The sequence below is a fragment of the Sparus aurata genome, chromosome 6 (genome assembly GCF_900880675.1).
Source record: "Sparus aurata chromosome 6, fSpaAur1.1, whole genome shotgun sequence".
NCBI classification, from domain to species: Eukaryota; Metazoa; Chordata; class Actinopteri; order Spariformes; family Sparidae; genus Sparus; species Sparus aurata.
In genome coordinates, this window is record NC_044192.1 from 24,728,712 (window position 1) to 24,746,372 (window position 17,661).

At 42.3% G+C, this 17,661-nt stretch overlaps 1 protein-coding gene across 3 annotated transcripts in view; it reads right to left on the bottom strand.

The window, feature by feature from the left end:
• The window catches only part of cpne5b (copine Vb), a 131,856-nt gene extending 116,149 nt beyond the window's left edge, over positions 1 to 15,707 (bottom strand). For 2 of the 3 annotated variants that reach the window (XM_030420712.1, XM_030420711.1), the window contains exon 1: positions 15,140 to 15,418. In XM_030420712.1, coding sequence (XP_030276572.1) covers positions 15,140 to 15,258 — 119 coding nt within the window. In that variant the 5' untranslated portion in view covers positions 15,259 to 15,418. Of the gene's footprint in view, positions 1 to 15,139; positions 15,419 to 15,587 lie in introns of those variants that run through there. The other variant, XM_030420713.1, reaches the window with a different exon arrangement.
• Positions 15,708 to 17,661: the final 1,954 nt, after the last annotated feature.

Consider the following 17,661-nt stretch of genomic DNA (forward strand, 5'->3'; position numbering starts at 1 on the left):
AAGGACATTTAAGCTAGGATGGATTGTAACAAGAAGGCAATCCTCAAAATCTTGAATGAAGAATCATTGCCGGTGAGGCAAAATGAAAGGGACGTGTGGTGGTGGTAGATGAAAGAGGAGGGGATGAGTTAATGAGGAAGGAGGAGGACAGAACAAGGTAAAAGAAGAGAAAAAAGAGGTAAGCTAAGGAGAGAGGAGTTAGATGAAACAGATGGAGGAGGGAGAGAGAGTAGAGGAAGCGACAGAGGGAAATGTGGAGGTGCGAGGAGGAGAGTAATCTGTTTACAAGAGCGTTGGGTAAAGCATTATGCAGCACAGTGTTATTAAAGCTGGATGATGTATCAAAAGAAGCTTTCACAGGCCCTTCATCACCATCTCTCATCTAATCACTGTCTCGACATTTGTGCTTTCTTATTACTTGGCTGCCTTATTATTTTGCCGCTGGCAATCTTTAATACATGATATTGTATATATGTGACACTTTAACAGTGACATAAACAATGACATAACGTAAAGTTTAAGGCTCCTCTACTAATGATGCTCTCCAATTCATTTTTCGTCCATGACAAAACAAGCAGCAGTGATCACAAATAAAGCTCTCTTCACAGCCTCAATCATCTGATTCCACACTGTAGAGCTGGCTTTGCTTTAGTGTCGGATCGATGGCAGAACCAGGCAGGATCGTTTTTCCCACCAGCTGTTGAATTATTCAGGCCAGGACCTCCTCTGGGGAGATTCCTGCCCGGCTTGCCAGACAGACACAGCGAGGCTGCAGCGTGGCAGTGAAGCTCGGGATCTTGCAAAATTCCCAACAGCGTTGATTGCGCCATAGCCCAAGTAAACGCAGGTCAGGTAAAGAGCAGCATTGCAATGTGCGTGGTTAGGACCCTGGCAAACTGTGGTTTATTTAATAATTAATGTTATGCGGCTTGCGTTTTTTCTGCGAGATGCAGAATGCGAGTATTCACCAGGCAAAAATGACCGTTTTTCACATTGTGGTGCAGATGTAGTCACACAACGAAAACCCGCTTACAATATCCCCCTGTGTGCTCCTCTCCAATTGAAAGACTGCCAAGAAAAGTGGAGCTCGCTGCCTTAAGATTTACTGGAAGTACATGCAGCAGCAGAGTTCTCCAGATGAAAAGCGAAAATGGATATCAAAGTCAGCCCGTATTGTAAAAATGATATCCTGAGAGAAAAAAGTTCCAAAACCGCTTCAAAGTAGGTCAGTGTAAAATGTGTGAAGTGGGTCAATGTGGAGAATCTTGATGTCAGATGTCCCTCTGATGAATTCTTTAGCTGATGACATTCCAGCTCTCACAAAAAAAAAACATGGCTCAAATCATTGACTAGCAGCTGTGCAAAGCTCAAAGCTAATTGCTAGATCAGCATGCTAACTGTTATTCTGATATTCTTAGCCTGACTCTAACCAGTCTCACTCCTCAAGTCTAAATCTTACCAACCAACTAACGTAGGAAACAACTACTAGCCAATCAGAGGCAGACTAGGGCAGGACACGACTTAGCCATCCAATTTGACATGTTAGCATTTTTTTTGCACTAAATGCAAAGTAGAACTGAGGTTTATGGCAAACAACAACAACTTTGACCTGGTGGTGCGCCAGAGGAAAAGTCAGAGGATCCGCGAAGAATTCTGCACATTTGGACCATGAATTTTGATACAGAGTTTCATGGGCAATCAAACCAATTGTTAAATCGTCACAATATTTCAGTCTTGACCGACAGAACATTCTGACATTGCAATCCCTGGAGCCACGATGCTAGCATGGCTAGAAACTGCAGAAAACCCCAAAGATTTGAAAGAGTTCCAGGCAATACTATCTGTATTAGAAAAGCTAGTTCACCAGGACCATTGTTGCAACTGATCGATCACGTTTTTGTAATGTTATAGCTCAGCAACTGGAAAAATACTGGAAAGGTACACCAAGCCATGTTTTCCTGAACCTAACCGAGTATTTTAGTTTCCTGAACGTAACCAAATGCAACAGAAGACAGAAAAGAAACTGAAGAAATATGTGAAATTTGTGTGAAAATAATAATTGAACAGTATAGTAATGTGTTCAAATAAGATATTAATCCATTTCTCCTGACTGAGAGTCCTTAACGTAACTAACTCAGCCATGACGGTTTGCTCCAGATGTGGTATTCATCACTAGTTGCAGTGTTGGTCCTGGAGCGCCATTAATTATGATGTTCCGGGAACAACACCAGCACAGCAATATCAGATACATCTTCCGATAACACCTTGATGAGAGGACTGCGTTGCTTTTGGGGCTGACATTAAAAAGTGAACAGCTTTATTTACAGTCATTTGTTTGAATTAAAATGCCCGACCATGACTGTCCTTACCCACCACAATTGGAATCACGTCTTTATGAATGCAGCCAGGAAAATAACACACATACACACTTGCGCACACACATTCATTATCTATTTCCCCTCTGGGTTGGTAGCTCCATAATCAAATCCAGTCATCTCACCCACACACTTTACACTCGTTCCAGTTTTGCAGTAAGTCCATCTTGTCCAATCAGTCCGTCCTGCACTGGGACACACAGAGCGAGAGCTGAAATAACACTGCAGGCCCAGAAAAGGCAAACATTCTCCCATCTACTCTGAGGAGTGAACTCAATCACATATCACTCACTGCAAGGCGCTTAGCAGCCCACAGTTGGTAGAACTGGCATTATAAATGATCACATTAGGCTGTTTACATTCTTTTTTGCAGTCTAACAAAAAAAAAAGTTTGATTAATTATATTGTCTGAATTTATTTTCAGAATCGTGTTGAGGGTGAAAAGAAATAAGTTTTAACGGCTCCACAGCTACAGTTTGCGAAGGATTTGCAAATTAGTTGTCATCTCAAATTAACTGCACCCACACTCTGTTTTGACAAATAAAGCCTCAAATGAACGTTGGGCTTTCAGCTTGAAAATAATGCTCCATCTTTTGAACTGTAAATCCCATCAACATTAAACATCTTATGTGGCGTGGTTAAACTGGAAACATGGGGACGTTGGTGTTGGACGGCCATGTGTCTGCTCGTCGGCTCAATCATATACCAGTGGGGAGATAGACTGGCAGATCAAAACTTGAGGCCACAGGCCTGGGGCGAGCTGAGCTCATTAGCTGAAGCGTACCAGATATAGCTTCTAATTTTAAGTGCAACATTCTGAAATCACCATCACCCAAGAAAATGTGTTCAAATGAGGATCTTACTCAGTAATGTCACGGCAGCATGTCTCGTAGCTTCTGAAATAAATATTTTTAGATTTTTCAAGAAGACAGCTGCTTCACGCCACAGTAATTAACATGAAATACTAGCCGATCCTGTCAACGAGTCAGGAGAGTTAAATAATCAATGGAGTTTATCCGCTGTTGCTAAGGGAGGGATACAGATATTGTATCTGCTGCTGGAGGATCCCTGCAGGTAATGTCATTAATTTTCCCCTCATTTAAGACAGATTTCACCCACTTGCATCTCACTAAATGCACTTACACCATGCGTTTTAGACTATGCACCACAGATCATTTAAATGATCTCCAAAGTCTTGACAGCAAATGACAGGAAGAGTCAAATTACCTGCATTCACTCGTCCGCCACCCAAACAACTTACTTCATTGTATTCGATTAGGATGCATGACTTGTGGTGGATGTGGTCCTGGAGAGAATGAAAAAGCCCCATCTTTCTAATTACCAGGTGAAGCTAGCTGTCCACAGCTGTGACTCACTTCCCTCAATAGCTCTGACTGAGAGCTATTAAGCTCCCATTACTCCATCACATATGCTGAGGACAGATGCTTCTACCACTGAACAATGGGTGCAATTCACACGGCTAAATGACTGTCCATGCACCTGTCTTGTTGATCAAAAGGTTCTGATGCCCGGGGTTTTGGCATGTTGTTGTTTTTTTTCATATTTCAGTTGAAAAGACAAACTCTTTGACACGGCTTTGGAAAACTAACAAGATATTCAGCAGCTGAAAGAAAATGCAATTTCACACATATCCCACATGTTGAACGTACTAACTGTGATTTATTGCAGCACAGAGGGCACAGCAAATCTGCGATTTAGAGAAGTTAATGATGTGTGAATCTTGTTTTTCACATTTTGTGTATTTTCAGAGGTTAATGTGAGAAAATGGTAATTTGCCCCAAGGCTGATCTCAAAGCATTAAACAGGTCATCTTATACCAATACTGTGTGCCTCCTTCTTGTCTGTTTGTTGTGAGCTGTATGATGTTTAGTACCTTCAGAGATGTGCCCTCTCAACTTTGTCAGGAGCTCCAACTGAAAAGCCAAATGAATCCAATTATGCAATAAAATAATGTAATTACACTCACAAGCAACACCTCAGTCCACTGTAACTTTGCTAAAAATGTTAATCAGGGAGTCGAGACAAGCGAGTTGCAGACCCCCAGTCAAATGTTATTAATGGCTCCTCCAATTAGTCAGATGACTCAGTTGACCCATGATTCCCCACATGCAGATCAAACATGTATAAATCCCCATCAATCCCTGACCGGCGGCAAGAAACAGCTCTGACTTTCACAGTAGGAACAGTATACATGCAAATATGTAAGTGCCTCGTTTGAATGTGTTACTTGTGTGATATGCAAACAGATTGCAGTTTTTTACATGTCATCCAACACATTGCTGCCAACCAACAAAATTACAATATTAAATTATGCTATTTAGTCATTTTTCAGCCCCTTCTTGCCATCATAGAGACAACAAAGCTCTCCATAGTGTTTCGTTTTGTGCAACGTGCAGAGAGGAACATTGGCGCTTTCATCCATTGCTTTAAAGCTGATGAAAATGAAGTATAAAAACGTCAGTTAACCATCACAAACAGGAAAATAGCTTTGAAGTTTGGTCTTTTAGGGTGTCAAAAAGGAAACACTGCCACCAAATATCTAATGAATTATGGACTACAGAGGGAAAAGTTTCCCTTTTGGAGATAAACCAAAAGTGTTTTCAAGGATAAAATTGAATATTTATATATATATATATAAGTGGATATACAGCAGTGGTGTATAATTTTCAAGAGCATACAACCTGGTCAGTGGCCCTCGGCTTCAAAGTCTGACACTGTAGGCACCCCTCTAGAGTCACTTCTTGAAGCAGCCTTTTGTGCAGTAGTAGGCGTGAGGAAGTCTTAGTCAGGTGGTGACGTGAGTCACCAAATCTTCTGCCAAGGAAGTTGTGTTTTCACCTGTGTGTGATGGTTGGTTGGTTGGTTAGTTGGTTGGTTGGTTGGTCGTTTTTATGGTTGGTTGGTTGGTTTGTCAGCAGGAATACACAGAAACATTTAACAGGTTTCCACAAAACTGGAATGAGGATTCGTCTCGCCCCCTGAATAGACCCCATTAACTTTACTTTCTTTAAAATGTTGAGTTTTTCAACATTTTCTGTTCTGGTTAGTGTAGTGAGTACAGTTTGATGCAGATCCTAGATCTAAATTATGGCTGAGCAGCTTTAGGCGTTCAACAGTCATGAATGATACAGGGCTGTTGAGTTTGACATCGGATTAGGCTTGACTGAATTAGAGGGGACTGGTGGGCCTTGGCGGAGGTAGGCCCTCTTCTGAATCCAGAGCTTCAAAGCAAAGGTTAGATTTCACAGCTCTTAGCATCAAACAGAGGCTACAGACTCCCATCCCAAAACCGAAATTGAAATTCATTTTAACCCTCTAACATGTTTACCGGTCACAGTTTTAGGTATTTGGGACACAGAGAGAAGGGGAGAGACCTTCAGTCCTTCACCAATAAATTTGACTTTGTCTTCCCATGACTCCTCTGCTCCTGCCAGTCAGCCAAGCTTGCCTGTGAGCCAGAGCGCACGGATCAAAGCACCGTCTCAGCCTCTCAGCCACGAAAGCCAGCATGACACTGAACCATCATTAACACACACAGAGCGTTACCCTCCTTCCATTGGACTTAACATCACTTATGTTCGGCCGCTGTCGACCACGGCCTCACAAGACCTCATTTGTATTCAAGGAGATTCTCTCGCCTGGGCGCTCAAGATGGAAAGAAACAACACGGTACAAGTGTGGATGGAAGAATTTGATGAGCACAGGAATGAGACGGTTAATTCTAGGCAGCAGAGCTGACAGAGCTGATTATAGCTATTGCTGTGTTAAGATGCTGACAACTGAACAGTGCTCCTGTCATGGCTGGAGGGGATTATTGGGTGTCGGGTGAGGAGTGACGGATAAAAATCAGGCATGTTTGTAATATCATGAAAATGAAAGCAAAAAAAAAATGTTTTAAGTGTATTTGGCATTAGAGATTATGACATTTTGTTTTATATCAATTTAAAACAAGCAAGCAAGACAAAATATTGCCTCTCACCTGTAGATACGAGCTCTTGACATGTGCACGTCCTTATTCCCTTCAGCATGCCTACAGTCCACTTTATTGATTTAGTGAAAGCATTAGTCACAGTCTGTCCGTCAGTGTTCAGAAGGCTCAAAAAAGATGGCATTTAAAAAGGCAAATAACAGCATTGAACTGTGAAAGATAGTATATTGTGCTCACAAGTGATGTTTCCTCTCTACAATGCACTAACCCAAGGTGTTAGTAAGTAAGTAAGAGGGGAGAGAATAATTGATTGGCTCCTTCAGGGCCAGGAGCAGAGAGTGATTCATGCTGTAGAGACATCCAAATGTCTTTTGAATTCAAACAGAGCCCACACAGACATGCTGACATACAATATGCTTTCTGTTGATCAATGCAGTCTTGAAAAAGAAAAGAAAAAAGTGTTTTGCAAGCAAAAAACAACAACGCTGATGCAAATGTAATGTTTCTGCCACTTCTAAGCTTCGTAAAGTCTTTTTGTAATTCGTCTCGCAAAATGAACCTCGTTTCTGTGACAAAACAGCATCATTACGCCAGTGAACACACATCCCTCCACCGGCTATCTGCGAAAACACAGCAAGGCAGAAAAGGTTGTGTGTTGCTATCACCGGATTTCCTTCAATTGCCCCCAAGAGGCCAGGTCTGTAGGAAGATAGTTTGAGTCAGAGGCAGACTCATCGAGGTTGCAGGTGTTGGAGTGCCCTGGTCGGGGGTGCTACTCCAGTTTAATAACACCACAGCGTACACAGAGAGAAGCCAAAGGAAAAGAAGCAAGGTCTGTGTGGCCAACCCGAGAAAAAAATCCCATAAATGGAGATGGCTCCACTAAAAATGTAATGCATAAACTATAAGCAAATGCTTTGCGCAGCGTAGGCAATCATGTGTGTGTGTGTGTGTGAGAGAGTGAGAGAGAGAGAGAAGGCAGAGGTGGTAGTCTGATGTCCCCTATGGTTGTATGAATCTTCAGGCCAAACAGTATATTATCTCTGCCTCTCTTTGGGAATTTTTAGGGTTAATTTTATGTGCATGTTTTTTGAAATATTATATTTTATATAATATTTTGGAGAGAAAATCAGTTTTCTTATTTGCCTCTTGGTTTTGTCTTCGTCTGAATTTAGTTACGCATAATTCTATACTCTCTCTCTCTCTCTTTCTCTCTCTCTCTCTCTCTCTCTGCTGGTGTAGTCTCTCTATTTTCACATTTTCCTTGGCGGAATCAAGCTTAACTAGCAAAATGTATTTTTAGGCATTCATGGGATATTAATGCCGTGGAAAATATGCTTCAGAACTTTCAGAACTTTTGCATTTGATTTCGAGTTTTTGGAATATCATCCGACTAACTTCTAAACCCTTCCTTGAACACTGATTATCAAAACAAAACTTAAAAAAAAAACATAATTAGCAGAATATCATAATTAGATATGGCTGAAGGTTTCAACATGTCAGATCATTACTCTATTCAGTTCAATTTAATTCAAGTGGCTTTATTGGCATGACTGCATACAATACAATGTTGCCACAGCATCTTAACAATAAACAATAACAAAAGAAAAGGGCATGGAGAACAAGAGGGACTATGGAAGGTAGGTAAGAGTAACATAAGACATAAATATATATATAACAAATTGATTATTAGTTAATAATAACATTACTCTGTGTCTAAAGAGAGAAGAGGTTCAAAAATATGAGAACAAAAGAGTTAGGAAGAGATTTCACAACGTGTCTGTTCTAAAGTAAGCTGCTCACATCAGCTAGATATTTTTACATAAATAAAAGTCACCTGCCATATGATGAGCTCACAACATTATTTTGTGGGTTATAGGTTTGATTAGAAAAAGCCCTTTTGAGACTGTGAGGGAGGTGGTTCTATATACTCAAACTACGGTTTTACATGAGAGGCGATGTCTTCATGTTTAATATGTTTGTCTGCAAAAGCCTTTTCTCCTGTAAAAGTAGGTTTCTAATAATCTGAATGATTACTGTCTGACCTAACAACCATATTAGAACAATATGGCCCAATCTATCAAAACAAGAACAATGCTTAGGCTAGCGTAATTTCCACACTTCCCATTCATTGTCTGTGTAAGCAGTAGAGCAATGCATTCTGGTAGCAATGGGAACCCGCTGTTCATTTGCATAAAGTTGAGGTCTGTGTTACTTTATGCAAATCAAGGGGCAGGGACTCTCTGGAAAATCCAGAAAAACTATAGAAACTACACATTATTGAGTAAAATAATGAAAAATGTCTTCAGAAACAATTTTTTTATTCTTGTTATGTGAACCATTTTTCAAAACAAGGTGCCATTTTGGTCCAGTTTCAGATCCCAGAGCAGACAGGTCACGAGTGGCGTTTATCCAAAGAGGTGCAACCAGGAGGGTTTGCACGGTTGAAGGAGTGCGTCGCTCGAGTGCCCAATAACACTCTTGTGGACAAAATACTGCTGCATGTCTATGTATTGTACTTAAAAGGATCATTGACTGGTGACTTTTTGACTGGAACTTGTACCATTAATTTTGGCATGATTACTTTACCCCAAGTCATCATTACATCAACAATATTTGGTATCCTGAAGGATACCAAATATTGTTGATGTAATAAAAATTACAACAATAATAATAATAACATTTTGATTTGAGAACCCTCTGAAGTGTAGAGGGTTCTTAAAATCAAAATTTTATATAAGCTATCAAATATTTTAGAGTTTTATAGGTAATGTTTTCAAATTGGTGAGTAAATACTGGGCTGTAAATTAAAGTAGTCCCTTTCCTTGGCACCCTGTTTGAACAATATATTTACACTGTAACTTATACAGTCAATAATCTAAAGTTAATATTTTTCTGTAAAAATGTGTCATTAGTGGCTAAAGATTCATAATTATGTTGAATATCATAACATGCTGCACTTTTTTTTATTTTTAAGTGCTTGTATAACCAAAGTTTGTCTTAATGAGGTTTTATCGACAACAAGCTCCTATGTCTATCGCTGGAAGTGTCAGTTGATATAAGTTCTTTCCCTCAGACAACATTATTATTTTGAAGCATCATCAATCTAATTCCTGCTCATGCTCACATTTCACAGAAATGTTGCATCAAATAATCAACTGAGTCTCACCTGCAGCACACGCACTGTTAAAAAAACTGATTAAGAACCTAAATCACCTGCAAGAGCAGAGATCTAATAATTCTGTTTTTCTATAAGCGTGTTCTCTCTCGATCTTATTTGCATTTCTTAATGAATTCCCTTCCCAGTCACAGTACACTGACGAGCATGCCCACATCCATATGTTTCACATCTCAGTCTGTCTTGTATATCTGCTCCCTCACCAGCCACACTATTTTTCCCCTCTCTCTGTCTCTCTTTCTCTCTCTCTGTCTCTCTGCCTCTATCTCTCGCTCAACACCTAATTTTCCCTAACCGGCTAAAGTCAGTTAGACTGTGTGACACCGGGCAGTGTGCCCAGTCTGTTGTGCTACAAAATCACTGACAGCATGTGAGTGTGAGGGAAAGAGAGCACGAGAGAGACCTTTATCTTACTTTTGGTGATGTGGGTGTGGGTCATCTGCAACATAATTATGTTGCACTCTACAAAGCCGAGCTCATGTTTTATGCACCACATTCCTCATATGGTTAATTAACTGCAGTGATGATTGCATTGCGGTACAGAGTCACACCAAAAGTGCTCAGACCTAGAAAGATGTGATGTGGAAGAGCGAGGGAAATCAGAGCGATGAGAGGCCGTGGCATCGGGTCTCCCCGGGGGGTTTCCTACACGGTGTGAGATGCTTTCATATCCGTCGCAGATCCGTGCAGGAACCTATCAGATGCTGAAACCAGGGTCCTCAGGAGCACAAAGCTATATGCAAATTTAGACTATTCAGCGGAGGAGTTTAAACAACACATGCGATGCCTGCCCAGCACTCAGGAAACAAGCTGAGAAATCCCACATCTCCACACACTATCTACAGGAATAGAATCATTATATCACGACCACAAACCACCAATTAGAGTAAATTTCAGCTGCTACAACACCCGTCCTCACCCTATTGAAGATTTTAGATTAGGTGTCAGTCTGAAGAAAATGGATAAGCCGATAATGGTTTAATTGGTTCTCTCTGAGTTCAGTCGATGTGAATTTTTGCTTGTTGGAGGGCAAACCTCACCATTTCCTGCCTCGATCTGGTCCCCATCAAACCTTTTTGATTTGATTATTATCATTACATCTGTGTCACATCTGTTCCTCTGAAAATAACTACCAAGTGACATTAAAAAACCTATGATAACAACGTTTGACGACATGTTTTCAACCACCTGGATGAGAAAAGTAAATTCCCTTTGCTTCACGATAAATACAAAGAAGTAAATAAATACAAATAATCCAAAGATGGTAGCTGGAAAATACCATCCAAAATCTCCTTCATCATCAGTTACAGTTCTCAATATTGAATCTGCACTGAGATATCTTGTTTGCACACCAACACTTACAACACATACCTGTACATATTGTGGGACTGTCCTAAATTACAAATCAATTGGGAGAAGGTTATAGGAAGGAAACAGGGAAATAAGAGAACGACCATTTGAACCTTACCGGTGGAGTCGAGGCAATATATTGCCGTGGGGGTTGTGGAAAAGGAGACTTGTTGTCAAAAACTTCTTTAAATACAAGTATGCACAACATTGTCTATCAATGCTACTTTTTATTATCTTATATTTTAATGTGAAAATAATTCATAACAAGTCAGCGATAACGATTCAGGACCAGTCTGATATCTTTTTTGCGTAAAGCTTCAACTCAAGTCTGATTGTTTTGATGAAACTAAAGACTGTGTCTGGTATGATAGCTCTCTGTAATTAATGAAATAGAAAAAAAAAAACATGCAAAAGACAGACTTTTTAAAATCACCAATAACTCAGGTGACTGTTACATCACAGAGTGAGTGCCAGGAAACTTCAGTACTGATAGGTCTCAAAGGCAAGGGTACAGGTTGGGCTCAGGTCTCATTTTCTTAGTTTTGGTACAAGTATTCTTTCATCCAGATGGTTAGAAGAGCCTTTGAGGATTCTGGAAATATCTTCAGAACAGCAGTGAGCGCTATCAAACGACCTTCAAGGGCGTTCAAACATCGACAGTTATTTATTTTTCATAAAAACTGATGCTTTACTGAAATGGAATGATGTTACACGAGAGGCACAAACTGGGGCTGTGGGTCTTCAGTGGTGGTGAAATGAAAGTGAATTACTGGCCTCTTAGAAAGCCCCAAATTGTAGCCGCTTGGTTTTGTCGGATTTCTCACATTGGCTCCAGCCCACAGCAACACAGCTACACGTAATGCCAGATGAGCTCATTGCTTATCAATATCACTCTCAGCAGCTGGTTCTCCAGCATTGACTAACCAACTCTTCAAAACACAAGTCAGACAGTCTCTCATCAGCTGACTGGAGAGACTGGTAAATGGCCATTGGATACATTAGACACATAAGTACTTCTTTATGCTGTTTGGATTGAGTAGACAGTCAGACAGCGGAGCAGAAATTGGACGGCAGACTTCCACTTCGACCACTGTGAATTGCAAAGGAGGGATTGAACAAAGGGCTTTGTGGTTGTTTGGTTTACACCTCTGCTCTTCTATCCACATGCCAATTGCTTCCCTCTGCCTTCACTTCCCCCCAGGAACCAGACCATTGGCGGACAAGCCCCGTGGGAGTGTAGACACCAGTTCAAGAGAAACCACAGGTTGGATTTTGGATTGGATTTTTGCGACTCAGACAATGTGTGCCGCTGTTTCAAGCTTTCCAACAAAACAATAGTGCCGGAAATCACACATAAAGGTTCTGATCATGAAAAAAATCCTGACTTCCTGCAATAAAACTAAACGAATTGCAAATGCAGAATAACTAAACATGAATGTCCCGCAATTTGCAACTTCCTACCACCAAATCCTCCAGTCTTCTCCCTGAATCCAAGACGATCCAGTTCCTATCCTTCCCCCTGTTATTTTACAGATCCCGTACCCACCCCTCCTTCCTGATAATAATACGCTGTCAAACGCAGGGAGTGTATCCTGTAATAAGGGGTATTAACCCGGAGGGAACAGCTATCATCATCATGGTTTGGGGGTTTAAGTGAAAGTGTGTGTACATGACGACAAACGGAGAATAGCAACAGAGAATCAACAGGGAGCCTCTTCACTTGAATAGGAGTCTGAGTCATACAACATCTGTACAGAGGATTTAGAGGATTTGCGAGGCCTTGAACTGTTAATAGAAGCGTTTGAATGGCGAAGAATGATTCAACTGTTGAGTTCTTCTGCTTCAAGAGCGCCTAATACAGTTGCCTACAATCCATTATGTGCTATAACGCAACAGGAGTTTTTGACCTTTTGCCCACCTGAGGCATCTTTAAAGGTGCACAATGTAGTTTTGGGGAAAACATTTCGACCAGAAGAGAAAGATCTTCATTGACATTGTTTGTATCATTACCCCCTTAATATTGTATATATTAAAAATTATGACTTTGAGGATTTCTCCTCTAAAATTACTCCAGTGTTTCATATAAGTATTTGTGCATTTAAAAAATCTTGTAAGTTAAAAAGGCCAAACTTCAACAGAAGCCCCTTTCTCCCACAGAAAATGCTGCTCCTGAAATGCCTCGTCAGAAGTCCTGCCTGTAATGCTGTGATTTCATGACATCACACTATGTCACCATGTCACATATTTGTATAAGCTGTGCCTAGCAGCTAATAACTGATATAGCACAGCTGTTCTGTTGTTGTTACAGTGCTGGGTCAGGCATGTGCGAGCTGACCAATCGGATAAGACTGGGTATTTGGGGGAGGGGCTTAAAGACTCTGGAGCTAAAGCAGAGCATTTCAAACTGAGGGGGACTACAGTGCTGGACAGCATGAGAAAACAGAGGTGTTTTGGGGGCATTAAACCAAGTAAACCTGTTCTAGCAATGACTCAAAATAAAATTATAAACCTGAAAATGATCAGGTCTCCTTTCATGCTCACTAGGCTGCAAATCATGACAACCCTATATCAAGCATGATCACAGGAAGCCAACCCCCTCATCACTAAGTGCATAATCACTGGCATTTCATTGAAAGTCTGAATGTGGCTCCTACCAAATGTATGTTTTTTGAGGCTAACCTCTCTCAGCCTTTAGTGCTCCTGTTCTCTCTCTCTATCTCTCTCTCTTACACTCACACACACACACATAAAGCAGCAGTGAAGCAGAAGGGTGAAAGCACGACCCTCCCCCTTTCGATTAATATTTTCTTCTCCCCAAACTCCTCTTCTTTCTGGTAGGAGGCATCTGCACCACCACTCTGCTGCCTGAAGAACACACACACACACAGACTTACACACACACACACACACACACGTTATCAGAGAAATTATTTGCATAAATGCAGGGGGTTGTCAGAATAGGTCTCATCATTTACCTGAATGGTGCTTAATTGTGCCTCACTGAGGCATGTAATCCCAATCACCTCATCGTTACAAGCTGAAAGGCACAAAATCCCAAACCGTGCAGGGCTTTGACTGGTGTGCAACACTTCGCTATCCATCCTTTCTGCCTCTAAACTGATTCTCCACTATCGCCCACGAGTTCCTCCACAACGCAAACAAGCAAGTGCTTGTTCATTCAGCAAATTGAAACACACTCGTTACTTGCCAGAGTTAGATTTTTTTTTCTTCTTCTTCTTCTCGCTCTGAGCTGAGAGATGTGGCAGCGAGCGAGATTCTCTGAACGTCAGAAAGCCCATCAATAATGCACACACAGCTTGTTATAGCTCAAACTCACTCTGCTCCGATGGCTCACAAAACCTTGTGTGCCTGTGCGTGTGTGTGCACACATGCCAGCACTTGAGGTTATGTCTGACAGGCGCAAAGGCGTTGAAAGCATTGACTTTAAAACCTTTCCTAATGGGAAAGGGAGTGACTGTTTATTCTCAGTGAGAAAGCCCTGCAGGAGGAGAGCAGATTCATTTTCCTGGAGTACTGTGAGAAGAGGAAATACCCTTGAACTGAATAATAAAAGAATGGGAGATTGAGGTCAGGGACACAAGCACATGTGTGAATGGGATGTAAACCTTTAAATCATTTACTCCCTGTACTTGGAAAAGAATGTAGGGGAGGAAGGAGAGAGCCTTTCACTGCTGATGCTGAAGGCAGCCAATGGGAACAGTGGGCGCAGCGTGGGCTCCAAAATGGAAGAGACATCTTACACTAACGTATTGCATGTGTCTGACATACATAAGCACCATTGTGCATCTGCAGAATATCCACAAAGACAGACGAGCCAGCCTCAAGCAGGCCCTCAGAGCCCTAGATCGTAAAATAGTGTGACATTTGTCTTTTGATATTTGACGAGAATCGATGTAAAACGCCTGGCATGCATGGATTAATGTGGAGTTCTGACACCTCCGGGTCTCCTGAGTGACTGGAGTGATGGCACAGGTCGGTAACGCCTGCAGTGAGAGCCGTCTCTCAACTTTTTTCTCACACCAATGCGCGTAAAAGGTTGGATAAGTTCCTTCAGGTAAATCAAAACCGCGCCGACACTGTCCCCACCCAAAACCTGCAGCTATCATGCGTTTTACCAGAGTACAGGATAAGTTGTCTCTTTCCCCAGCTGAACATTTCTAACTGAACCTCACACAAAGGGTGGGGCGCAGGCACAACTTTTCCACCGCCTGCACACCGAACTTTTCCGTCGCGCTCTCGCCTCTCCGCGCGGACGCCTTGACTCACCTGCAGGAGACGGTGATCTCTACTTTGGTGGCGGGGATGTTGCCGGTGATCGGGTCGAAGTCGTACACCGATGACATGTCCTCCAGCTTGTCCATAACGTCTCCCTCCATCATCTCCATCACCGCCAGATCTCTGGGAGGCTCGGGTCTGATCCGGGAGCCGCTCAGCCTGGCCCTGACGGAGCGCGTCGAGTCTCCGGTGGTGACTCCGGAGACCAGATCGGAGACCAGACGGCCTCCGGTCCCACCGGGTGAGGCAGCCACTTCACAAATGTTGGCGCTGGAGAGGAGGGAGGAGAAGGGGCGGGGTGGGGAGGGGGAGAGGGTGCTGAGTGAGTGGAGACCAGGAAAAAAAAAAGGCGCACTTTGTTTTAACTGTCCATGCAGCGTGAATGAAATCAAAAACAAAACAAAAATGTTCGGAGAGTAGATGACTGTTGCGCCCTCACCGCCCGCATGGAGAGCTGGACTCCTCTCTGCGCTTTGTCTTCAGTCTGCGCGCACAGCGGAGGAGCGCGTGAGGAGGAAAAGGCAGATACACTGAAACACACCCATCCTCCTCCTCCCACACGAATTACACTCAAGTACCAGCAAACCCTGCCCATGCCCCGGTGCTGCTGCTGCTACTGCTGCTGCTACTGTCATCCTGCAACAGCCTCCGTGCGGCTCGCTGAGAGCGCGTGCGAGCGGCTGTCGTGGTAATTTAATTAAGGCACTGATGGTATTTCATATTCATGACGCTATCTGAGGTGTGGAAGAAAGAATGTAGCGTAAGCATCCTTCAAAACCACTGAGATACGGCTCAGTTTGTCAGAGCGGACAGCTCGTGAGATCCTGCTGTGTGAGGCACATGGTGCTCGGAAGTGTTTCCAGACATGATGGTCTGGACCCGCTGATGGGTCTCCGGTTGTTCGGGTTGACCGAAGGGGTCTTGAGATGATCAGCCAGCCCAGTCGCTGGAATAAATGCTGGGCAAGTGTGTTTCTTCAAGACCACAGATGAGTTCAGATGTACAACAGGTTTAATTTTTCTATTTATCTCTTGTCACAACACTGGGCTCATGCTCTGGTTAGGTTTAGACACAAAAAAACAAAAAACATGTGATCACGGTGAGGGAAACATCATGGTTCCCCTTGAAATACTTCTTTTGGTCACCACAAACACGGCTGGAAAGGTCCTGATGTCTGTTCAAAAACACCATGGTTTTAGGAGTTGGCCAGACTTGCCTGTAAAAAAAAATTTAAAAAACACCTGGTTCACCATAAATATGGCTGGAGATGACCCAACCTCCAGATGTGATCGTCAGTTATTAAACATGTAATGCGAACATGATATGGCGGGGGTTTGTACAAATGTCAGTATGATACGTCTTTTGCAACGTCAGACTTGGACATATCTGTGGTTTGCAGAAATGTTAACTGCTAGCGTGATATCCTGGAAACTATAAACGCAGAAGGAAGAAATACATTGCTTCAGTTGTTTTCCCATGTGGATTATTAGATAATTTCTCCTCACCAGCCTGCTAAAGAATATTCAAATAAATCAGCCTGAGAGCAAGCCAATCACTTCAAACACTCTCAATATATATGACAAGGGCTCTCAACCAGACATAACTTTATTTATTTATTTTTTTTGCGATAGGTCATGGGAAAAAGGAAGAGCTGCTGCAAAACGACTTTTGAGGGGGAAGAAAAAAAAAAGGAAAATGTTCAGCACCACAGCAAAGAACAGCTCCCAGAACAAACCATCCAGCTCCATAATGGTGAAAACCCCAGCAGATGGAAAACTTCTTGAGCCTGTAATGCTGAGTAGTAACTTCACATTCAAACGCACACGTTCAGTCCAAATGACGGAATGACAAGAAAATTCCCACTGTCAGTTTTCCTGTGGTGGGAGATTTGGTAAGAAATGCAGTCACCAATTAAAACGTGTTCTTGCCGGCTGACTAAAAAACATCTATATGAATTGCAGGGAGGGAATTACATAGAGTTTTAATGGCCGCCATCCATCATTAGCCTGTTGTACGCAGCTAAGACCTGCGCTGTAAACCACATTGTAATGAATATGCTAAACTGGTGCAGCCGCCTGCCAAGAAAGTGATGGGATTGTCATTTTTGGGGCAACAACAGTTTCCAAATGCAGTGCCAGTGTGTGTGTGTGTGTGTGTGTGTGTGTGTGCTCTTTATCTTCTCTCCACTGCCTCACTTTTTATCTCACTCCTTCTGACGCCCGACATCTCTCTGTGTCTTTTTTCATGCACAAACAACACACACGCTCTATATATGAAATGCACGTAAGCACGAGTAGTCATGAATAAACAAATGACCAGCTGTTTCCCCACAGATTGTTGGACGCATCATGAAGCGAATCACTTCCGACCAACTTGGTGCTCTTTATCTTAGAACTATGGCTTTTGGTCAATATGGAAACAGAGACGTCAGAGTTTTCCGGCATCACTGTACCTTCTCCATCCTCTCTTTCACTGCCTCTCCCTCACACACCAACACACACATTTTTCCTCCT